This window comes from Pteronotus mesoamericanus, unplaced genomic scaffold (genome assembly GCF_021234165.1).
Source record: "Pteronotus mesoamericanus isolate MK-2021 breed Mesoamerican mustached bat unplaced genomic scaffold, CSHL_Meso_final scaffold_21, whole genome shotgun sequence".
Lineage (NCBI taxonomy): Eukaryota > Metazoa > Chordata > Mammalia > Chiroptera > Mormoopidae > Pteronotus > Pteronotus mesoamericanus.
Window position 1 is genome coordinate 3,409,967 of NW_026555310.1, and position 24,538 is coordinate 3,434,504.

General features: G+C 42.0%; 1 protein-coding gene across 1 annotated transcript in view; it reads right to left on the reverse strand.

The window, feature by feature from the left end:
- Nucleotides 1-24,538, reverse strand: part of SCN8A (sodium voltage-gated channel alpha subunit 8) — a 183,965-nt gene that overhangs the window by 12,563 nt on the left and 146,864 nt on the right. Inside the window, exons 16-22 of the mRNA XM_054591086.1 lie at nt 22,303-22,659; nt 17,737-18,207; nt 17,124-17,241; nt 16,465-16,619; nt 13,203-13,376; nt 7,623-7,745; nt 1,587-1,871 (exon numbers count right to left, since the gene is read on the reverse strand). Coding sequence (XP_054447061.1) covers nt 1,587-1,871; nt 7,623-7,745; nt 13,203-13,376; nt 16,465-16,619; nt 17,124-17,241; nt 17,737-18,207; nt 22,303-22,659 — 1,683 coding nt within the window. The remainder of the gene's footprint in view (nt 1-1,586; nt 1,872-7,622; nt 7,746-13,202; nt 13,377-16,464; nt 16,620-17,123; nt 17,242-17,736; nt 18,208-22,302; nt 22,660-24,538) is intronic.

Genomic DNA, 24,538 nt, shown 5'->3' on the forward strand with positions numbered 1-24,538 from the left:
AAACATGCTGGCAATGGTAATCGGACCAATACTTTCACAAAAGGTCTTTAAAACGGGCCTGAGAAGGTTGCCTACAGCAGGGGCAAACTATATTTATGAATGAGTACCAGGAATCCACTGATGATACTTAGAACTTAGAGGAATCACTTTTTTAAAAGGTGTTAAACATTGGGGTCTGGAAAATTCGTAGCTGCATTAAAGACAAAAACAAACAAAAAAGGCCAGAATTTTTCCCTTATTAATACATGCATGTTTAGCTTATGGCGGTGTCAATTCTGGCTTCAGCCTAGGCAGCCCCTTCCCAATTTTACTCCTCAATCTTGTATATCTAATCTGATTTTGAAACAAATATAGGTAACCAATGAAAATTTTCCATGTTTTATTTACATTCTATTTGTTTTATTTATTTAACCAGATTCTACGTTTTTTCAGAACATGGGCAGTTCTTTATTCATCTGATGGTCTACTAGTGCCAAGCACAGGACCTTGCACATGGTGGGGAGTCTGAATACAATGTTTGGCTGGTTGGTGTGCGTTGGTCTCCTGGAGCTGCTCCAATTCAAATTCAATTTGCAGGTCCAATTTCTTAAACTGGGGTAGAACAATAAAAGTCCTTGGGAGTGAAATGAACCACTGCCCATTCCATTAATTTTGCCTCCTACTACTAACAATAAGTGCTTACTACGTAAGGTTGAGTTGAGATCTTCACCTGCATTATCACATTTAATACGTCCAACAACTATATGATGTAGACACATTTGTAATAGTAATAAAAATGCATAATCACAAATAACATTAATTAATCACTGCTACATGCCAGGCACTGTGTGAAGAAATTTTAATAAATGATTATGAACCTTCTTTACAGTAACCATGCAAGGTATTATTACCCACATTTAACAGATGAAGAAACAGACTCAGGGAGGCTGAGTAATTTGTCCAAGATCACATATACAATAAATATGTGTGGCTCAAATGTACATCTGTCTGACTCCAAAGCTGAGGAACCTTCATTGCATCACAGTCTTATAAAACATTTCAAAAAATTGGTGAGAGAGGGAAGAGAAAACTAGACCTAACGAAACGTTACTTGATTAAAATAAACCTTTCTCACTGTGATGTATTCAGATTTTCCCCTGGGGTTGCCCTGCGTGGCAGCATCACAGCACTACCACATTTTCCCCTTTAACTTTAGTGTAGCTGTTACACAGAACCGTTCTGCTCCATCAAACTTGCCATCACTTTTTTTGGTCTATGTATTTATGTTCATTTTTTCCTTTTTCTTTAACTACATGCTCTGTCCTGGAGAGAAAAAGTGATCACTCTGCAACTTCATTATGCTGCTGGAATCTTTATTTGTTGCTGAGCTTCAAAGCAGAGAGAGCTTTCCTTTGAGTGAGGTCTTGGAGAAGTCAGAGTAAGCAGACTACCAGAGTAGTCTCCCTGGAACTAGTTTGGGAAATGACATGGCTCTGTGTGACCTATTAAAAGTCATTTTAATCCTGGAAGCAGGGTTGAGAAAGAACCAGACAAGATTGCTACTACCCACCTGAATTTCATGGGAGAGAAGAAATAACAATACTCACCACCTGAAGCAGCGCCAAATATCCTGCCCCAACGTTGTCAAAGTTGATCTTCACATTCTTCCATCTGATTTCTGTATTGTTCCCCTCCATGAGCTTTTCACAATCAGTTTTATTGTTGACTATGTCAATGTCAAATCGGATTTCAGAAGTCTCGTTAAAGCAGTAGTGGTACTTTCCCGCAAATAGGTTAACTCCCATGATGCTGAAAATCAGCCAGAAGATGAGACACACCAGCAGCACATTCATGATGGAGGGGATGGCGCCCACCAAGGCATTGACCACCACCTGCATTAGAAGGGGAGGTTGCTGAGTGTTGGGAGGAAGTACAGGCAAGCACATTTTTTTTTTGATTTCCAGGAGGGGAATGACATTGTGTGGCTTGTTCTGACTATAGGAACATTATGTTCCTTTTGAAATTAGGGTAACTGGAGAGATCCAGAAGTAGGACCAAAATTTTCTAAATCTATCAAATATATTTTGAGGAATCCTAATAAATCACATATTTATTTAATCTAACACAAATCCCTTGCTCAAGCCGACCTAGGTCTTCTCACCTAGGCATCGACCTGGACCAAAAAAGTTAATTTTCGTCCAATCTTCCTCTTCACCAACTCATAAAATCTGCCCCATGGGAAAATCTGAGATCTCAAGCTCACCAGTTGCCTTGCAACAGACATTCCCCCTCTGTAAAACAAGGTATGATTGTTCAAAATCAAAGAGAACCGCCCTTTGGGGTTAGCAGTGAATCAGTCAACAGTACATAAAGTCTCTCTTAAGACTATGCAAGGCCAGTTATCTTATTTCAGGCAATAGCTGAGCATGCATATTTTACAGGCTCAAGAAAAAAAAAGCTATATTCCCTCTACCAAACCATATAAAATAAAATCTGAACAGATGTTTTTCATACATGATTCATTACTCTTCTTCAGCCCTTTTTTCCTGACTTTGTAGGCTCCTAAATTGAAGAGTCACCCCTTGCTTGGCTAATCCTGGTGTCTGTTCAATCCAAACCTTGATTCAACTCTTTACATGGGAATGACAAGTTTTGGGAGGAAAGTTTTGGGTTAGATCCATGCTCTTAAAACCCAAAATTGGCATATTGTTAAAAATCACTGACTATAGTAATCTGAGCAGTGGGGAAAAAAAGAAAAAAGAAAAAAAGCCCCCAGGAATCAAAGTTTCTGGGTTGTTTTAACTTTGATTTTGCTTCACACTATAGGTAAGAGTAGCTAGACAATTCTTTCCGTGGCAGCGGTTTTCACTAGAGGAATTCAAAGTGCTTATAAAAATAGCATTTCAGGTGATGAGACAAAGGCAAGGCTGGTGTTCACTTCTGCCCTGATTCTTACTTGCTGTTGTCTTAGTGGGACTGTCAAGGGCCAGGAAGGTGGACCTAAAAAGGGAAGAGTGCTTCTCCCTTTTTCTGGTATTCTAGAAGGATTAATGGAGTTAAAACAAAGACAATGAATATAAATGAAGTCTTCTAACATTTTGTTGAGGTGACAAGTATCACCCTGTCCCTGCAGTTAGTTTTTCAGCGCAGGGAAAAGATAGGACAGGCTGCCAACCAGCACAGCATCCAAAGGGCCAAAGGACCATGCTGGAGAAGGAACACCAGGGGGCAGCGCTGGGCTCTCTGATTTGGGCCCGGCTTGGGTTCAGGTTTTCCTACACCGCTTTTGTCTTCGATTGCACTGTCACTCATTGGAACACCTGACGCAGAAGAGCCGTCTGCTCTGTCCTGGATAAAATAGACCATAATATTCTGCTAAGGAGTCACTATTCCTTAGATTAAAATACTAGTTTTGTGTTTCTCCAATTCATATATTTACAAAGGCCTTTGGATTGAGAGGCAGATATTTCTTAATTCTTAGACCAAGAAATCTCTTTTAGAACAGCTCTGTCATTAGTATAAAATGAATATATTTCAACTGTTATTTTGAGCAAAAAAAAGCCAGAATATCTGAAATCTGAAATATCCTCAATGCTACTTTTGAGACTGATACTCATTTTTATTTACTCATTACCAAATCGGTCAGGTGATCAGATTTGAATTTTACTTCCTCATTCTACAGTTGCTCATCCTTTAGTGGGAGCACCAGAAAGCAATGAAATATGCAAAAGAATAGGCAAAAGAGGGTGTTCCACAAAAGGAATAATCGTTTCTCAAATGATAAGAGCAGATTATATAAAGATTCAAAAGCTCAGGTCTATGAGACAGCATTTTGCAGCAGAGCTGAGGTGAGAGCACGACCTTCTCTTAGATCCTCTCAAGAACGCAATAGGGAAGGAGGCCCCAAAGGATGGGAAACCTAGAAATGTCATTTTTAAAATCTCCATTCAGAATCTACCTTCTCTAGGAAGTCTTCTGTCTTAACCCAGTCTAACCTGTCCTGCATAGGGTATTTGTGTAACAGCTATATGCGGGTTAATATTTACAGCAGGAAAGAATAATTAGCTAAATGACTAAGTGATCTCTTCACACATTTATACTCATAGACTGATCAAAGGAATTAATATACAAAAGTATTTACTGAGCCTTGTTCTCAGACATGTATAACATAAAAATCCTATAAAGTCCAATGTACTTAGAGGATGAAAACATACTTTCATTTATTAATTATAACCAAAGAAAAATTTCTTACCTTAGTTTTATGAATAAAGCAGTAAACAGTTGATGAAATTTACTAATAATTCTTTCTTGCTATAAATAGCTGATAAGCTGCAGTATGTTAGACGGAAATTGTTTAACTGTGCTCCATACATAATCGTGTTGATGTTCTCAGCAAAGGGTAGGAAACCATGTTTTGTTATCCTGAGCTCTCACACTATCACTGTATTATAAATGCTAATTCAAGTGTCCATGGATAGTCATTTAATAAATTGAATCTCCTCTTCTGCTCTCTAAATTCTCAAGTTATTCGATATTGCCTTTAATTATGATGAAATTATTTTTAAAAAGTATAGAACTATTACTCAGAGCTAGGTTCTAGCAATCTATTAAAAGTTACTGTTTTCAATGAAAGTTTATACTTAGTAATTGATTCAAATTTAATTTAATTGATGAGAAAATGCCAATGAATAGTAAATCTTACAGCATTTTTGTCTTTTCTATAATGCCTAGAATATTATTGCTCATTAAATAGTGTAAAGTCTGTCAAATAGCTTTTAATATCTGGCAGAGGGAATATGGCTTTAATGGACAACTATGTACTGACAACAAAAATGCATGCATCTTTCATAGCATTACTATTACAGATCCTCAAAAATTTAATAGCACAGCAACATTTTAAATGAAGATTACTATGGAGGAGAGAAAAGCAAAGAACTACATTAAGTATTCCTTTGCCAATAGCATGAGTGTTTCAATTTTCTGGTCTTTGGTTTGAGGAAGAAGAGAGGAAGAGACTGAAGTCAGTGTCCCAGGACAGGCTAGGGCCATGTGTTCCCTCTCAAGTGAAGATCTGAGCCTATCGTTGGAGCAGCACAGTGACAGTTGAGCCCATCTGCATTGACAGTATTCAGATCTTGAAGATTTCTTACTTACAATTTTCTACGGGTAATCTCTCAAGTGTTGGCATACACACGGACCCAAACCAAGGAAGTGAAAAACACAGCCCCCATAGAAACACAACATTCAAACAAAACTATAAACTCAGGCCAATTCAATCTTTTCTTCTTGCAGTTATTCTTCCACAGTACAGGAATGGATCCTGAGCCCTCTACCTGCCCAACCAGTAGTAAATTCTATTGGTTGGAGTCAATCAAATCAGGTGACACTCCTATATCAGAGCTTCCCTCAATGGACATTTATTTATTGTTTGAAATCCTGGCTTTGGGTTCACATTTGTTCCTGTCCATATTATCTTATTTGAGAAAACCTTGATATAGAAATTTCACTTTCCAATATTTTGCAAATAAATGTTTCTTCTGTTCTGATCACCCATTCTGGACCTCTGGCCTCTTAAACTACTTGAAAGCTGACAAGTAAAAGTTTCAGGGTGGTGGAAACTGAGGCCAGGAAAGGTGAGAAAAGGAGGAGCTAAAAAGGAAGAGGTGTGGCCACCGAAAGGGCTCCTGTGCCCAGATTATTCAAATAATTTCCTCATGGGCAAGCTGGCTCCAGCTGGTCCGTGAGGTCTGTTTCTGCTGCGGGGCAGAACTGGCAGTAATGACATCCAGACTGAGAAAGTCAGTAGCGAGTATCACTTGGGCATTTTTTCTTAGGCTCCTTCAGGTCTCATTTTAGGAGATCCAGGATCACTGGTGGGGATTGTGGAGGGTCACAGGCTACCGGGCTCAGGTACAATGTTTCAAGTATTGCCTTCAACAAACTTTTAAAAATCCTCAGTGTTCAGACACCAAAACAAATGATCAGCTTTATAAAAAGATTAGTATTATATATTTTAAAAAAAATGTTAACCCCTTCTGATAAAAGTGGGAAGGTGGGGTGGGCGGCGGGAAGAACATTTTAATTCTTTTCAATGACGCCAGAGCCACCTAAAAGCAGCGTGCTCGCTCCCTGCATTTAGCCTGAGCACAATAAGGACATTATCACACATTCTGAAATCTCTTATGAACTGTGGGAGAGAGACTAGAATCCCATCTTGTTTTGCTTTTTAAATTAAAATAAACTATGCTGCTGTGGAACTGATCTTCCTGCAGATGGCTTTGGGTGAGTTGCAGAAAGCTTGTATTTAGAAAATGAAACTGTGACTGTGCTACAGAAGAAACACAAATTTGTTGCAAAAAGCATTTGTGTGAATAAACCAAAATAATAAGATAAAATTCCCAGGTCCCAGTGAAATTTTCATCTTTCTGTCCAGTTGTGGGTCTCACCATAGACTAGTGGCCAGGGGTCACAGATGAGGGATGAATGAAGCAGCACTGTCCTGGTATCTAGTTTCTCCAATTAGTCTTGCTCATGTGGACTACTGCAACTGTTTAATTTTTATTCCTACATCCTGATATTTGCACATTTAAAAACATATCCTCTGGTTTGCTCTCCTGCATGTATTCAACATCTGAATTGAAATGGTTTTCTTGGCCTCGTTAAGTATAACAGATCTCTCTGATTACACAGGACAACTATTACCACCAAAAGCCAGCTGCCCACTTCATTTTAGGAAATTGACTTTTTAGTGTGTGTGCGCACATGTGTACACACCCACACCATTTTTTTTTTTTAAATCAAGAGAGATAGCAAAAAGGCACCAAAAGAGGGAGACTTATTTCTAAGTTGACAGGGTGACAGCACCTTGTACCTTTTGTATTTGGGCGGAGTGTCACCAAAACAGGAATAGCAGGTGTCAAGAAATTTCAGGAGAACTAGCTGCTATTCATCTAGCATCATACCTGGTTGTTACTTTGACAGTGTTAGGATAGGGGACCATATAGCATGGGCAGAGGGGTAGGGGGTGAGGAGGAAAGCTTTGCTATCAGACAGTGGCTGCCAGTCCTTATGGGACTGGGCTGAGAACAACAAGGTGCAATAAGAGGAATCAGAATAGAAAGAAAAGCATTTCTTTTCCCAGGGCCAGGCCAAATTCTGCTCCATCCCAATCCCAGGCCTGCCATCATGTCTTCAACCCCCTTCTTAGCTGCTTTCTCAGTGACTCCAAGGTCATAGTCCCCACCTGGCTGATGGCCCTACATAGGACTCTCCCTGCTTGCGGCCTCTGCTTTTCAGTGGGTTTCTGGGTTACAATTCCCCTTCTTTGCACCTGGTGATTCTCCCTATTATATCAACAGCCCATAAAGCTGCCCCAGTGCTACAGGTAAGCCAGGCCAAATGAGAATAGCCAATGTTAACATGTTCTGCAATGGCATGTTGTTGGGGGTGGGGCCGATATTAATGTGATGAGGCAGCTTAACGCAATTCCCCCGCACGGGGCGGGTGAGGGGGAGAGTGGAGGATCAAATGGCAGCTGCATCACAGAGTTTGGGCTTCAATGATCTTTCCACCATGTGATCAGTTCTAGCATGCTTTAACAGTTTCCATTGGCATGCAGAAGGATCAGCGGCTTAGTATCTTACCCTCATCCCTTCAAATCGTGATAAGGCTCTTAAGGGTCTCAAAGCTCTTAGGGTCCTAAGGGACTTTATGGCACCTAGTTCCGAGTAGCCCAGGGCATTAGCTATAAGGCTGACTAAAGAGACCTACACGGAAACAGAAGAGAAAAACAAAAACAAAAAAGGAAACAAAAAAAAAAAAAAAGAAAAGAAAAGAAAACAGAGGTTCCAGAGTGTTAGAACAAAGCCCCTAGCACTGATTATACAGGTTGGGCCCCCCAGGTAGAGGAATTGGGTAACACCAGCTGCCTACTTCAACTTGGACTCAAACGACCTGGAAGGAAAGGTGGTTGAGAGAGGCAGAAGAAAAAACACAAAGGGGAGAGAAAATTGCGAAAGGGCGGTAGACGTACACACAAGTTGGAAAAGGGAAGAGGTTGAAGGGAGTGGGAGAGAATGAGGAAGTTCCATTGGAAGAAGAGGAGCCTGAACAGATGACAAAAACCTTACCCTCGACCTTTACAGTCTCTGCAGGTCCCAGAAGTTCCCATTAAATTAAGCCAGACAAATCTAATGGTACCTATGGAAAAGAATACAGATAAATACACATACTCCATACAAGCTGCCCCCTCCTCAGCTCATTCACCAGAGATTTCCAACAGGGACAAGCTCTCTTACTCCTGGGTGATAAGAAGCCATTTGTTTGAGAATTTGATGAGTCACTATATCAACAAAGGACACATTCAATAAGTACCACAGCTGACTTCACAGTTCCCACACAGAAAAGAACCAAATGAAGAAACTTCTTGACAAATTTTGACTCTATGAGGGCTCACTTAAGTAATTCTTTTATATCTCACTTTTAACTATAATAATCCTCCTGTCTTTTAACTATACCCATGACTCCTTCATGGCCGTGGGAACGTGGGTGGGGGTGGACACCTGCTTCCATGCCTTTCCTTACAATCCCCCAAACAGCCCCAAATAACCTGGCCTCAGGTCTGTCCTTTCCAGGCCAACCTTCTATTTTCTCATCATTAAAATGGCAGCTAGGAAGATTCTTGGGAGAATTTTTAAAATTTTATTTTAGAGATGAGGAAACTGAGACCCATATACAGGCTCATATACCTAACACACAAGAATCTGCTCAGCACCGCATCAGCAGGCCCGAAGCTCGGAACAGACCCACACTTCTGATTCCCGGGCCAGAGCCCTTTTTCTACCGACAGATCACCTCTCCCCCACTGGCAGTCAGATTCCAATATCCCAAAAGAGGACTGCAGGTATCTGAACAAGCCAGAGTTGACTATGCCCGCATACTCAGAAGTATGCAGGTCTCTAGGCCTAGAGTCATGGTCAAATGCTTTCCTGCCCTTCCAGGGACAAACTCACTTGCTCTGCCAGAGCCCTCGGAGCAGTTACGGCAAAGGTCCCTTAACTCTGGGTACTGACCACCTACACCTACAGCTGTGCCTGACCTGAGCCCTGAAAATACCTTTAGCTGATCAAATCCTAGAAAGGTTGGGCTCTGGGCTTCTTAGAGCAGCCTTTCCCTGATTCTGAGACAGAATCGGTGTTCCCATCAACGAATTCCCTCTACTGGGAAGTGCTGGTTACAGATCCACTCAGCCTGACTTGATACTTTAAAGCAGATTTAGAGGGAAAAAAAAATAACTCACAACTTAGTTTCATTTGTTGCTTTTCATCTCTATCTTTTAGTTTAATTCTGTATCTCTGAACTGCACACACACAAATTTTTTTTTTTTACACAAAGATATTTATAAATGAGCAGGACTGGTGGCAGGTAGAAGGAGAAAGTCAATGACCTAGTGAGAGTCAGAAATGAGGAGACTTAAAAGGTTTTTCTTAAAAAGAGGTGTGAACCTTTATCTATTCATGTGCTCGTAATCCATCAATACAGGTATCTTCACTGGAATCCTAGGCAGTGTCCAAAACAAATCTGGAATTAAATGCCACCCTATTAGGCTATTCATACACTATAAAGAGTATATGGCTCAGAGTTGAATTTCTGCCTAAAACAAGGGCCTCGAAAGCCTTATCTAGAGCACAGTAGCAGAAACCAATCATTGTGCTTCCATCTATCATCGTTGCTAAGGCATGGAGGTATCTTTTGCCCACTATTGCCAAATACAGCCAATTCTTAAACACAAATAACCTAAAATTGTCAGATTCTTTGTAAGCTCTTAATAGGTACATCTGAAGGCAAGTTACCCCATCCCAGTAAGGTCCCTGAGTTCTAAATTCCCCTTATTAGATGTGTCCTGTGAGACTGTGCTAGGGAGGTTGCAAAACCTAAGCTTTCTGTGACTATCGGTCCCATACAAAGCAAGAAGACCTCCAGCTCTTTTTTGGCGGGGGGAGGGTGATGGGTAAGTATGATTTATCTGATGACAAATAGGCCTAAAGTGGGGAGAAGGTACAACAGCCACTCTATATGTTGTTGAGTGATAATGTGCACCTGACGGATCAATCTGGCTGAGATCTCCCCAGACAAGGTCAATAAGGATCCTCTCTGGGGCATTCCTTAGTAGTTGAGGACTTTCTTATAATCCTCTGAGCCTCCATGTTAAACAATTCTCACTGGAGATAATGAGAACATTGCTTAAAGTATACTTTGAGGGAAAAAAATCAAACCTGAAAAAAAAAGGAGTTGAGAGGTCAAGAGTCAGGGTATCTATGGCTGAAGGGCATGGAAAAAAATGGGAAGACAGTGGATGACTTTTTCCAAACGATGTGAGCATTTCAAACAGAGACTATTTCAGCAGTCTGAATTCAGGATGAGGTGAGTGGTCTCTGAAAGTTCCCAACCCTGGAACCAATGTGCTGGCTGGTGGGGCAAATTCCCTGGGGAAAAGATAACAAAATTCTTTTACAGAGCAAGACTTCCAGTGCAGCCAAGGGCCTGAACAAAATAAAAGGCTGTTTCTATTTGGGAACCTGCAAGGTTTATAAATGAAGAGAATTAACCTTATATATTATCTGGACTACCCCATGATTCTAAGAAGTACTCATAACAGCTTTAAAGGGCAATAAGGAAGAATGAAAATTCATTAGGGAAACAAACATGGTGATGAATGAGAGATTCCGATAGCAGTCACCAGTGGATGAAATGAAAGAGCCTTTCAGAAATGGTGCTAAATTAGGACCTAAAAAAAAAAAAAGAAAAATCACACTGCTTAATAATCTACAATGCCAAGGGCACTTGACATTTTACCCAAAAGGACAGTGAAAACTCTCCTTTTAGATCCAGTGGTCCAGCTGTCAGTTCAAGCCTTACTCTCCACCCACAATTCAAAAGTGGCAGCCGGCGCAGCCATGGTTTTGACTGAGACTGTCCCTACCTCGTACACTCTCCTGCTACGGTTATCTGTGTATGTGTCTCATCTCTTCGGGCCCTTAGAAGTGCCTATGTCTTCTACTCTCTGCATCCCCCACAACACCTGGCAGCAGGCTTTACATGTTGTGGGTGCTTAATAAATATTCGATATGTGAAAATTAAACACACTGTTCTGTCTGAGAGAAGTCAACAGAAGGGAGGGTCCTGGAAGAGTCTTGCTTCCCAAATGCTAGGTTACCACAGGCCCGAATCAGGCCAGAGCGGCCCCGCGAGGCAGTGTAAGTCCCCTGGCTCCCCTGGGATTCCCTATGGCTCCTGGGACAACTCTACATTAAGAATGGTATTTATTTACTGATAACTGGTACAGAGGTGTTCTCAGGAGCCAGTGTCAGGCCCCACAGCAATGTAAGAATGCAGCAACTCCCAAAAGGTGGAGGGATGTATGGATTATTAGTTCACTACATACCTGTCTCATGCTTTTTACTTCCCTGCCACATAGTATAAAAGTGGTAAATAAACGGTGATGTGCAGAATTGTTAATGTTTTCATTAGCTTACTTGGGTACCAAAAGGATGTGACACCTGATCGATACCCTCAAATTCTGGGGTTGCTCACCCCAGAGAAGAGGAAGAGAGTAGCGGGTCAGGTTAGGGTGAACAGTGGAGGCAGCAAAAGTCATGGTGGGGGACATTTGTTCCAAATCGCAGCTTCCCTAGGGGAGCTGGAAGTGTGGTAGTGGATGTGTCCGTCTCAGTTCTTGGACTGCCCAGAAGATGAAGGGCTTTTAGGACTCCCAAAGGTGTGCCACCCGACCAAGTGGCCCCAAGGAATTACAGTGAAGGGAAGGCCATGGCCCTCTCTGTGCTTTAGAAAGAGAGCTGGCCCAGAGTTACTCTAGTTCTCTTGGCCTGATCCCCAGCTCACTCCTTAATTTTTAGAACGCAAATTTTCCTCTGTGGCAGGCGGAGGTCCTTCTATCACAACGCGCCATGAGCAGTTGCTGAAGAGAGTGTGGAAACCTCTTGCTAGGAGGGTCTCACGCTGGCACTACCCATTTGGTCCACTTTAAGGCGAAGGGTGATCTCCTCACCTATTTAGGCATCTTCCCAAAGGCTGGCTTTTTGAAATGGGGAATGCAAGTGGAAGCATAGTGACGGCCCCTGGGAGGAGTTAGCTGTGGAGACTGCAGGCACCCTGTAGGGAAAGGAATGCATTTAGAGCAGAGATCACTGCTGCTGCAGGGGCTGGGCTCCTTTTATCCGAGGAAGAGGTTTCCGCCTCGTCGCTCTAGTCTAGACTCTGGAACCGTTCTACAGCCAGTCCACCACACAGTCAACAAAACCTAGATTCTCCAGGTACCAACCCAGCCTCTGAATGCTCTGCTTTCTTAGCATTTCTCAGCCTTCAGCAGGAACTGAGTCCTCCACAGGCTCTGGTCCTGCAATTCTCATTCACCCTTTCTCCCAAATGCTGACTTGGCTGGGGAAAAAAGAGCTTTAGTTATACACAGAATAAGAGACAATCATCGAGGTTAGAAAAGTGAACAAGGAACAAGTGCTGGTGGGGTGAGAAATAGTTACAGATGACACAGCTTCCACCCTGAAAAATAATGCGGGATGTAATGGCCACCAAGCCTTGGAGATGGTCCTGGAACCTGGAGGGAAAAAGAACTTGAAGTTTGATCGTCACTGTGGAAATGGCAATGTGTGGGAAGAGTAGGCTTTACTCTGGTGCAAGCTCCCCCTCTCCCTGAGAGACTAGTTCATATTAGTTTGGTTTGAGGCCTTGAGTTGGATGGAAGCGTCCATGGGAAAAGTCTCTGGGGAGTCTACCTAGATCCCCCCTCAACCCGAATCTCAGTAGCACCCACCCCATCCTCTCATTTCCCTCCTGGCAGCAGAAAGAGGACATCCTGCTGTTTGGGGACAAAACACTTCCTGTTCGCAGCCTAAAAACAAGGGACTTTGACACCAGTGATTTCACTCCCCATTCCTAATCTCTGAAACTTCTAAGCCAATCTACCAGGGCAAAGAGCTGATTGGTCAGTCCCTGGAGCAAAAGCAAGGACTTCAGAGCCCCTTTCCCAAAGACCTGAATGCTCTGAAAGCAACTTTACCCAGACCTACATCTATCTACACCTTGTCTCACATCCTGGGCCTCGGGCAACTCCAGCCATTAGAGGAAGAAAAATTCCTGTTTTTGTTTTTCTGATAGGAGGGGTGGGAAGTAGAGAGCAGGACACGTACAGCCACAATGAGGAAGTCCAGCCAGCACCAGGCATTGGTGAAGAACTTGACGAAGCCATAGGCTGTCCACTTGAGCAACATCTCCAGGATGAAGATGTAGGTGAAGACTTTGTCAGCGTACTCCAGGATGGTACGAATGGTCTTCCTTTGCTCAATGTAGATGTCCTCAAAGGCCTGAAAGAGAGGCAGCAGCTGCCTATAGTGCCAAAATGAGCAACGCTGGAAGTATTTATTACCCTCCCGGCAGCTCCTCCCACCTGGGGCTGGCCTCATCAGCTCCCTGCCTCTCTTATTTTACTCCCCGGCTATATGTGGCTTAAAAAGAAAACAACCAAGCCACAGTTTCATTGAGATATACCATACTATTCAGCTATTTAAAGTGCACAATTCAATAACTTTTAGCATATTCCTAAGTTACGCATTCATCATCACAATCAATTTTAGAATATTTTCATTACCCCAAAGAGAAAGCCCACACCCTCTAGCTGTCACCCTCTAGTCTAGTCTGTCTCCTCCTAGTCCTAGGCAACCACTCCTTTCTGCCTCTACAGATTTGCCTATTCTAGACATTTCATAGAAATGAAATCATATAATATGTAGTACTTTGTGACTATCTTCTTTAACTTAATATAATGTTTTCAAAGATCATCCATATCGCAGCATGCATCAGTATTTCATTTCCTTTTATTGATGAATAACATTCCAATGTATGGCTATACATATTTTGTTTATCTTTCATCAGTTGATGGACATCTGTGCTGTTTCTACTTCTTGGTTATTGTGAAAAATGCTGCTCTGAACATCTGTGTACAAGTCTTTATGTGGACATGTTTCATTTCTCTAGGATATAAACCTAGAAGTGGAATTGTGAGATCAAATGGTAACGCTCTATTTAATTTTTTGAGGAACTGCCAAACTGTAATCCAAAGTGATTGTGCCATTTTTTAATATTCCCATCAGCAATGTGTAAGGGTTCCAGTTTCTTCACATCCTTGCCAATACTATATGTTTATATGACAAAATCTTTTCACTTCTCAACCCCTGATATCACAGAAAGAGGTGGTGGGTCACAGGGCTGGGAGACACTCAGGTGAAAAAATCTTAGCACTACTTTTGGCCCTGGCTGGTGTGGCTCAGTAGATTGGGGGCCGGCCTGCGAACCCAAAGGTTGCCGGCTCAATTTCCAGTCAGGGCACGCATGCCTGGGCTGCAGGCCAGGCCCCCAGTGAGGGGCACACAAGAGGCAACCACACACTGATGTTTCTCTTTCGCTCTCTTTCTCCCTCCTTTCCCTTCCCTCTAAAAATAAAATCTTAGTACTACTTTTGTTCTCTGGAATTCCTGAATGAGGTAATTCCCTAACATGAAGGTATGAACATTTCCACGTGCATAATGGTGGACTGTATGAGTGTGGTGTTAAGAGGAGAGAATTCATAAAGTGTGTGTGTGGGGGCAGGGGGGAATCCCTTACACAATGGGAAGAACTGGCTCTGAACAGTTCCAGATGGACAGGATTGGGCTGCCTGGGGACTCATCTTCTGGAGTGGAGGCACACAAACATCAGGCGCTCCAGTTCCATCACTGGTCACTGGTCATAAGAGGGCAGAGGTTCACAGGCCTCAGGCTCTTGGTACAAATAAATCCCCAGTGAAAACAGCAACAGCTTCCATGTTGGTTCCCCTTAACTCCACTTGTAGAAATCCATGCTATAACCGGACATATGTGAGATATTTAAAACCAATCTTCGTGTTGCTGGAGGTTCAAATCCCCTCCCTCTGAGACCTCATCACAACCCAATTCGAGTCTTTTCTTGGACATTTTAGCTGTGGTTTCATCTTGCTATTCTTAACTCTCATGCCTATTATTGTACAGGGTCTCATGTACTGAGCCAAGTATCCCATTTTATTCAATTAAGGTAAATAAAAAATGTCAAAGGTGAGTAGTAAATAAAGTTTAAAACATTTATTTCACTACTGCTTTTTCTGTGGAGATGGGAAAGAGAAGAATCAAAGGATGGGGCACGTTCCCTGTTATTTTCGGTTTCTGTTTACTAGATTTGAAGAAGGATGGTGATAATAACACTTCTCCAACTGCTGGCCTTAGTTTGATCTTCCCTTTCTCGAGGGCAGAGCCAGGCCGACTGTTGCCCTGCTGCCTCCAGTGCCCCCACAAGCACCGGGGGAGCGCCTGCTGATGCAGTAAATGGCTCAGGGGCAGGCAGGACACAGGCACCCTTTCACTCAGACCAAGGACATCGAGCCATCTTTTTTGGTTTCCTGATTTTGTGCTGACATTTTCTGACATAAACCTGGTCCTCCGCATCCTTGGGCTCTTCTTTACCACATGTTACTGCCTGTTTCACCTTCTCTTAGTCTCCTACATCACATGTCAGCAAAACTTCTTAAGTCAGTGGCAAGATCTTTAACACTGAATTTGGGGTTTTTCCCTTGTTATTATTATTATTATTATTTTTTGCTTCCAGACTAAGTTTTGATTCCATACCTACACAAATGTGCTCACCTTCTTTAAAAACATTTCAAAATTCTGCATTCACCTTTCCCTTAATTAAAGGAAGGAAAATGTGTGGTGTCTCTAGTCCCTGCTGTCCTCAAATCTACTCAACTAGGAAAGAAGCTCCATCATCCCAGACCCTTTCCAGAGCTCCAGCTCAATCCAGCAAAAAGTGAAAGCAAATGCCAAAGGTAATGAGTTCTAGCAAGAGAGGAACCTGTGTGTTCAGTGCCCTGTAAGACTCACTGATTAATGAGCACTTCATAACCACAAAAATATAAGCAACCTGTGTACCAGAGGTCTAACTCTCTAACTATCTGCTAATGTCATAAGTTCTCCAAATCCAGTCGGGTGTGAGGAGAAAAGGGATAGAGGAACACCACCTCCCCCATACCTTGGGCAACTGAAAAGTAAAGAGCAAGAGATTTGGGGTATTAGGTGAGATAGGAAGCTCATTTCAGGAAGTTACTTAGATTGGGGCGAACCAGGCAGTGCAGACACTTGGTAATTTGATGAAAAGGACGTCTTAGGGATGAGAGTAATTGTGCCGAGTCTAAAGATCAGTGTGTGGATTCTAATGTCAAAGGCTCAAAACACCAGCCCAGAGCACATCAATAGATCATTATCCTTGGGTCCACAGCTAAACTGTGTTCTCAGAGAAATTGGTCTTGGTCCCCATGCAGTCTTTCCCACTAGTTCCTATAAACCCTTCCCCAGCCAATCCCTCATCATATTCTCCCCTGGACCTCACCAGGGCGCCACTGCTGAGCAGAATCATGAAGATGATGAAGGTCTCAAACCAATTGTGCTCCACAATGAGGAAGCAGGTTTTCCGCAGGATCCACCAAGACTTGCCTAGCCCTTCTTCAATGTTGACCTGGCAGCACTTGAATCGCTGGACACAACCTGGCACCAGCGGGAGAGGCAGGTCAGACCGTGGGAGCATGCCCCACCCAGCCCTGCCCTCGCCTCCATCTCCCAGGCCCCACCAGGTGCTGCCCCAGCACACAGACCGGAGCGCAGTGCATGAACCAGAATGTCTGATTCAGACATCGAGAGGGCCGCAGGGCCAAAGCTATGCTGCAAGGCTACCAGGGCCCTCTGAAGTTGGGAAGATGTGCTATGAAGAAGCAATGAGGGCAGAGAAAAGGGTAGTCAGATGCCAGACAGAGCCATGACAGAAAAGGCCTCCCTAATGGAAGTTTCTGGACTGATGCCAAGAGAAAGTGGGCAAAGAGAAGTTAAGAGAACAGTCTGAACAGGGAAAACAGCATCAACTGCCCTCAAAACAATGAGGTGGGGAGCAAAGTTCTTGAAGACAGCCGCTGAGCCCCGTCCTCTCGTCCAACCACTGTCCCTAGCTGACACAGTCTGTAAGCAGTACAAGTGACCCACGCATGCCCCTTTCACCTTCTGTGAAGCAAGTGTCTGGATCCAAGTATTCCTCCGGCTGTTCCACAGGGACTTCTTCTACTTCTGGTTTGATATCGATGGTACTTCCTTCAGAGGAGCTAGTATCATCCAGCTTCTAGATATGCAAGGAAAAGGTATGTCAAGAGAATCTACATAGCATGTCCACTCTATACCGACTACTCTGCCTCTGGTATGGATGATGTACTAGCTGTAATTCTTCTTTACAATTCTTATTATAGGCTCATGATGGACTAACAATTACCATAGGGCTTTCAGTGGGATATAACACTGAAGCCCACTCACAGATGACAGTGACCCTAAACAAACGTGGCTACAGGCTGGTCTCAGGGATACAGTTCAGAGAGATCAACGACAGGAAGTACTTGAGAGTTTACTCTAGCCTTTGACCTAGATGATCTAGAAGCAACGGAGACAGATCCAGGAACATCTCAGGAATCTAGGTTGTCTAGGAAATGCCTAGAATGACTATAGGGGATGAGCTGGCTATTCCAGAATCTACTAAGCCCATAGCTGAACCAATCTCTGGAGCTGACAGAGCCCTTTCTGTTCTCACACAGGATCAAAGCTGGTTTCTAGGCTTGGACCTTACGTCTTTGCTGCCTTCAGGATCTGATTCGCTGCTAACGTCTTCTGTGTTGACATTCTCAAAATCGGACTCGCCTACAGCAATGGGCACCCGCACAGTTAAGTTGGGGTTGTTGATAAAGGACATGTGGTCCTCATCAATGATGTACTTCTCCACGCTGCTGCCAATGCCACTGGTGGTGCCATTGCCATTCTTCTGGAAGTCGCCATTCCGGTGGATGTCTGCACCAGTGTGGTTGGCAATGCAATTGGCCTTCTTTTCGTAAAGCTCGTCTAGTGGTTTCACCTCATCAGCCTCACGCTGCTTGAAGTGGGCCTGCATGAAGGCACGCACTTTCACTTTGGTCCAAGCCACACCCTTCTTGATGCGGATTACTGAGATCTGCAGGTTGTTCATTTCCCCATCATCGTCCGTGGCTGCCAGATTATCTGCACTGAAGGAGCTCAGGAGCAAGGCCAGAAACAGGTTCAGCACCTTAACAGTAGCATTAGAAAGAGGGAGAGTGAACGTAGAATGGTATTAGGTAAGTTATCCATTAAACTAGGAAACTGGAAGCCCACAGACTTAAGTGACCAACTCAAGAATTTCTATTGTGTTTTGTGTGGCCCACATAATGTTTTAAATGCTCAGGTTATGAAGCAAGCATTTTGTTTGATTTTTGGTTGTAATACAAGACATTTAGCACCTCTTTTCTTGGTTCTTTTATAGTTTTACATATATGTATATTCCAAAATGTTACCATATTTATAACCAGAAAAAGCAAAGGCTATATTCATTTTTGAAGAAAATCCTCCCAAAATAAAACCAAAAAGGTGGATACAGATTATTGGGGGACATCGAAGAGTGCATAGATGCCATGAGCTCATGAGCAGTAGATGCCTTAGAGGATTCATGTTAGAAAAAACTATGCTTGGATGGCCATACTTTCATACAACAAATCAAGGAGGTAGAACTGAAATATACAAGGTCTGGAAAAAGTTCAGCCATTGTTAATACAATGAGAATGGTTTTTGCGACATCAGTGTAACCTGGCAGCCAAGGAGAGTGGAATGAAATAAGCATGTATAAACAATGACAACTTCACTGTACTAGTCAGTGGGTGGCAGTAGATGCCACTGAGTGAATGTGTATACTGTGTGACTGTTGCATTCAAAATGACTGAGCAAATAGAGCAACAAGTCTGGGTCAAATTTTGTGTTACGCTTGAACATTCCTCTGCGGAAACTATTCAGGTGAATCAGAAGGCTTTCAGGGATGATGCAATGAGTGCAGTGCAAATAAAAGTGTGGCACAAATGCTTCAAATATGGTCAAGAACCTGTTCAAAGTGGTCCACATTCTGGAAGGCCTGCAACAAGCAGGACACCTGAGAATGTTGAATGAATAGAGACTGCAATCAACAAAAATTGGCAACTGACAGTACAAGAACTAGAAGCTGATCTGGATTCCAAAAAGTATTGTGCCTGAAGTTCTGATGCATGATCTTGACGTGAAAGGTGGTGTGGCAAAATTCATTCTGCGGCTTCTACTACCAAAGCAGAAGGAACATACATCATGCTGCAGTTGCTAATGACTTGATTCAAACCGCTACCAATGAACCAGATTTCCTCAAGAAGGTCATAACTGGAGATAAATTGTGGGTCTACAGCTATGATCTGGAAACAAGTGTCCAGTCTCATAATGGACATCACCTGGTTCTCCACGCCCAAAGGTGCAGCCAAGTTGCAGCAAGATCAAGACCATGTTAATTAACTGTGTTTTTTGATTGGCAAGGTGTTGTCCATCACGAGTACGCCCCCCCAGGCCAAATTAATAAGGAGTACTACCTCAATGTTCTTCGTTGGTTCAGAGACGCAGCAGGATGAAAACAGCCACAGCTGTGGGCAACTGGTGATTGACAGCTTCATCATGACATCAACCACCTGCCTGTGCAGTGTTTTGGTGAAACATTAAATCCTGCAGGTGACTCAGCCCTGCTACAGCCCAGATTTGATGCCCTGCGACTTCTGGCTTTTCCCAAAACTAAAATCACCTTTGAAAGGGAAGAGATTTCAGGCTGCCAATGAGATTCAGGAAAATATGATGGGGCAGGTGATGGCAATTCTAACAAAGGATTTTGCAGAATGTTTTGAACAATGGAAGAGATGCTGGGAGAACTGTGTGAGGTCCCAAGGTGCCTGCTTTGAAGGCGACTGAGGCATCATTGTCCTATAATACAATATTTCTTCTATCACCAATAAATGTCTTTTTCATATTTTATGGCTGGACACTTTCTTGACAGACCTTGTATTTTATGCCATCTTATTTTAAAATTTAATTTTCTTTGTTTACCTAACATTTATCAAAATAAAACAGATTTTGGTTACTTTCATGTTTTGTTGTATATCTAAGTGTAAAGCCATCAGATACAAGCTTTCTTTCTTTTTTTCTGTTTAAATTTCCTATTTTATCACATTGGGCATTAAGATTAATTTGTTTTTATTTAGACTTTTTGAAAAGTGGGAGAGGTGTTCACTTTTTTACACTTGGCTCTTTGTTACACTTCTGAAAAAGAGTAAGGAATCTATATTAGGCAGAGATAATAGTACGTACAGAGTGGGATAAATGGAAACAATAAACTATACGTACTTGGATTATCTCGGCCATTTGTACAATTAAGAAGGAGTATGTTGGTAAAATGGGGGTGAACTGGAAAGAGTTCTGAAGGCCAGGCTGAGGGATTTGGATTTTAACTGGATCCACTATTGGTTCTTGAGTAAAGGAGTCAAGATGATTGTAGAGATATGAGAAAGCCAATTACTTAGGAATTAGGAGTTTGGAGACTGTTATTTGCATGAACTGACAAGGGTCTGGATTAGGCTATAGTAATCTCAAACATTAGAATACACACTTTATAAACCTTAGATTCTTAGAAGAATCTCCTGGGGTGGGATGCTTGTTAAAAATACATAGTTCCTTGGTCTCCCCTGAGAGTTTCTGATTCAGTGGATCTGGTGTAGGGCCTGGGACTTGGCTTTTTAAGTGAGTGAAACAAGTGGGTGATTTGTGATGCCAGTGGTCTTCCAGAAATACTGGGTGGGTTACAGAAATGGAAAGGAAGGGGCAGATCTTAGAAATACTCTGAAGAAAGTTGAATATACAGAAAAACTATGAAGAGAGTTGATGAAAGACATCAAACATTTACCAGGAGTGGCAGAGTCAGAAGAGATTTACAGTTACAGATTCCTAGAGTATAGATGAGCAGAAGGACTGAACGAAGGGGAACATGGAAAGGCATCATCAGAAGCAGAAATAATTCGTGACTTTGTCATGTGCTCAGGGATCTGTAGACAGTCATGGAGAGCTGTCCCTGAGACAACCGAGAATGGGAGACTAGTGAGAAGGTGGTGAGTCAGCGCTGGTAAACACTGATCCTACTGCATACCAGTAGGCAATAGCTGTGTTCATGGAAAGACTAGAGGGCTTAGGACTGAGGGAAAGGTGGCAGGGAATGGAGAAAGGAAGGGATTAAAACAAAAAAGACTATAGTGTCTATTTTTAAAGGACAAATGAAAGAAGAGGGTGGCCATAGTTGGTTCAGAGGCTGGTGAGTAAGAGCACTCTACTGTATGCTTCTCTATGGCAAAAAGGGGAAGAGAACTAGTATGGACGAGTTTACAAGGGATCATCTGCATGTGCCTTCCCCTAGTCCTCCTTGCTAAATTTGCAAGTGGAATTTGGCCTGAGCTGAAAGATGGGAACTTCCCATGCACTTTAGTGTGCATGCAAATCATCTGGGATCTTGTTAAAAATGCAGATTCTGATTCGGTAGTTCTGGGGTGGGGGGCCCAAGTGATGTCATTGTTGCTAGTCCTCAGATCACACTCTGAGAAACAAGGTGTTAAAGTCTGTTGGTGGATGTTCTGTATACAAAGGTAGAAAACAGATGGACGGATTGACATAAAGCATGAAAGAGATTTGTCATTTATACAAATTAAATAAAATGCTAAGATAGTTTAGGTCAGTGGTTTTCAATGAAGGGCAATCCACCCTCCATCCCCCCTTCCCGGGGACAGTTGGCTCTGGAAAAATGTTTGGCTGTCACACGTTGTGGTGGGAAGATTGCTACTGGCCAGTGAAGGATAGAGGCCAGGGATGCTGCTAAATATCCTACAACACACAGGACAGTCCCACAACAAAAAACTATCTAACCCAAAATGTCAACAGTGTCAAGGTTGAGAAATTCTGGTTTAGCAAAAGGAAACTTTTGTAATAGAAAAAACATAGGGTTTGATGTTTAGAATCTAATACAAGGCCTGACATTTATCAGCTGTGTGGCTTTAAGAAAAGTCACTTTGCTGAGTTTGTTTCCGTAACTATGAAAAAGTGTTGGCAGGCTGTGGGGCTATGACTCAGTAGGCCTCTGTAAACAGCAGTCTCCTTTCTTTCATTTGTAACTCCAGGTCCTTGTGCCAAGAAAGAATAAAAACCAACACAGACATGGAAGATAATAGAAGGGCTAAGCGAATTGGGCTTCCAGGCCAAGGGTAAGATGTTCAGGTCAAAGAACAACAAAAAAGTTAGTACTAACCACCAAGTTGCCAATAACCATGACCATCATGAAGACAATGAGGCACATGGCCTGGCCTGCCACCTCCATGCAGTCCCACATGGTCTCAATCCACTCTCCGCACAACACTCGAAAGACAATGAGGAAGGAATGAAAAAAGTCATTCATGTGCCAGCGAGGGAGATCACAGTCCTGGTTGATCTTGCAGACACACTCTTTGTAGCTCTTTCCAAAGAGTTGCATCCCCACCACAGCAAAGATGAAGACAATAATGGCCAGCACCAGGGTCAGGTTGCCCAGGGCACCCACTGAATTTCCAATAATCTTAATCAGCATGTTCAGGGTGGGCCAAGACTTGGCCAATTTGAAGACTCGGAGCTAAGGGAAAACAAACAAACACACACCAAATGATACTCCATTTATTTTCTTACCACATAGCTAAAATAAAGACAATAAAATTAATAAGATCAGGTTAAATATATTGAGCATGCTTGAGAAATCAGGACTTTCTAACAGTCTTAGACTAAAATGGGAGAAACTGAGGTACAAATAAGGGAAACTAATTAATTTCACGGTAAGTGAAAGATTTAGAACTAGGAACCATGAATACTGTCTCTAGTTCCCTATATTAGTTCCTGGGTCAATCAACTTTTTAAAAAAGCTACATAAGAACATATCCTTTCCCTATTAATTTTCCCTCAACTTTTCAAGGGACACATTAAGGACAATGTGATTTGTAGCGAACCAAAAGATCAGGATGGTAAGGACAATGACAATAAATCATTTGTCTCCTTAAAAAAGCATTTAAAACTTCTAAATCAATGGACAATGTGAAACTTTGTGATATGTTTGGAGTAACTTTGAAGGAAAACACAACTCCCAAGAAAGGGACAGTTCCACATACATCAAACATCTTCCTGAAAAGGGACTATATAAAGTGGGGGGAAATTACATTTATACTTGGTCATATGGAAAATAATACAATAATTAATAAGTAATAATACAAGAATAAACCGTGTTTCATGTACTCCAACTTTAAACCCATTTTTGCCCCACCCTGTACTGATATTAATTTAGAGGATGGAACTTTTAGTATCTGTCAATCATGAAATTTCTATATTCTATAAGCATTCATATGAATAGATTACAAGGTCTTGGCTAACAGCCTGAGAACACAGAAACCCTATGAATGGAATGATGATAATATCATCATCAGATGTCGTAAGTTAACAACTAACAGATAATAGGTAATAGGAATTCTGGTAGAACAGCAGCATTGATTTGAACATTTTTTTTTTCTTTTACTGAAAACTTTAGTCTTCTCTAAGAGTTCAAGGTTTATCAGGTGTTGCTCTGTGTGTTTATCTGGGTCACTCATAGTTTCCCCCTTTCTGACTGGCTTCCTTAATTTGTTAAGAAAATCAGTGCTAAGGCTTCTATCTCTTAATCTTTCCTCTCATTTTCTAGATAATAAGAACTGTTCTCAGAAAGTCTATTGTGAAAAAAAAATCTACTGTGGGCTGGATCCTAACCAAAAACTAGTAAGCAGAGGTTCCAGAAACTTGACAGACGTTAAATTTGTGACTTGGACTGAATGAGATCTCTATTTTACAAATGTTTTCACTCTGTTCTAACTCTCTTACTTAGATATGCTGAATATCCTGATGAAAAAACCTTATATTCTTGCAGTTGCAAGTGCTTACTTCGGTATTTTCCCAATAGGAAGATAAAAACCTAACCCAGTTCTGATGCTTTGTCTGAGTGGAATATCCACTCGGCTTCTCAAGGGGCTTAAGGAGCACATCACTTGTGCTTATGGGAAGCTATTTGGAAAACACTGTTAACTCTTTCAGAGTCATTTTAGTAATTTACACATTAACTTCTTCATATACACTAATTTAAAAAATTCTTCTTAGCTAATGATATGGAAAACAAGGCCAATGTTCAACAGCTAATTTCAATATAATATTTTAAAAGATTACTTCATTTTCATTTTTTGCAAGGATTCGCCAAAAGAGAAGAAATGAGATCCATTTTTGAATAAGGAGGAATTTCTGCCATTTCAGGGAGATGTTTGAATGAAGAAATAGGTTTACTAGCAAATCCAAATCAGACCTCCGAATAGTCCCTTCACTTTTTAGGTTAACCATTATATTGAGAAATTTCTTAAAATTGATGTCTGTGACTGGCATTAAAAACTAACTTCTGTATTAGGCATGTAGCAGGAAAGTTTTCAAGATCTTAGTAGCTAAGTCAC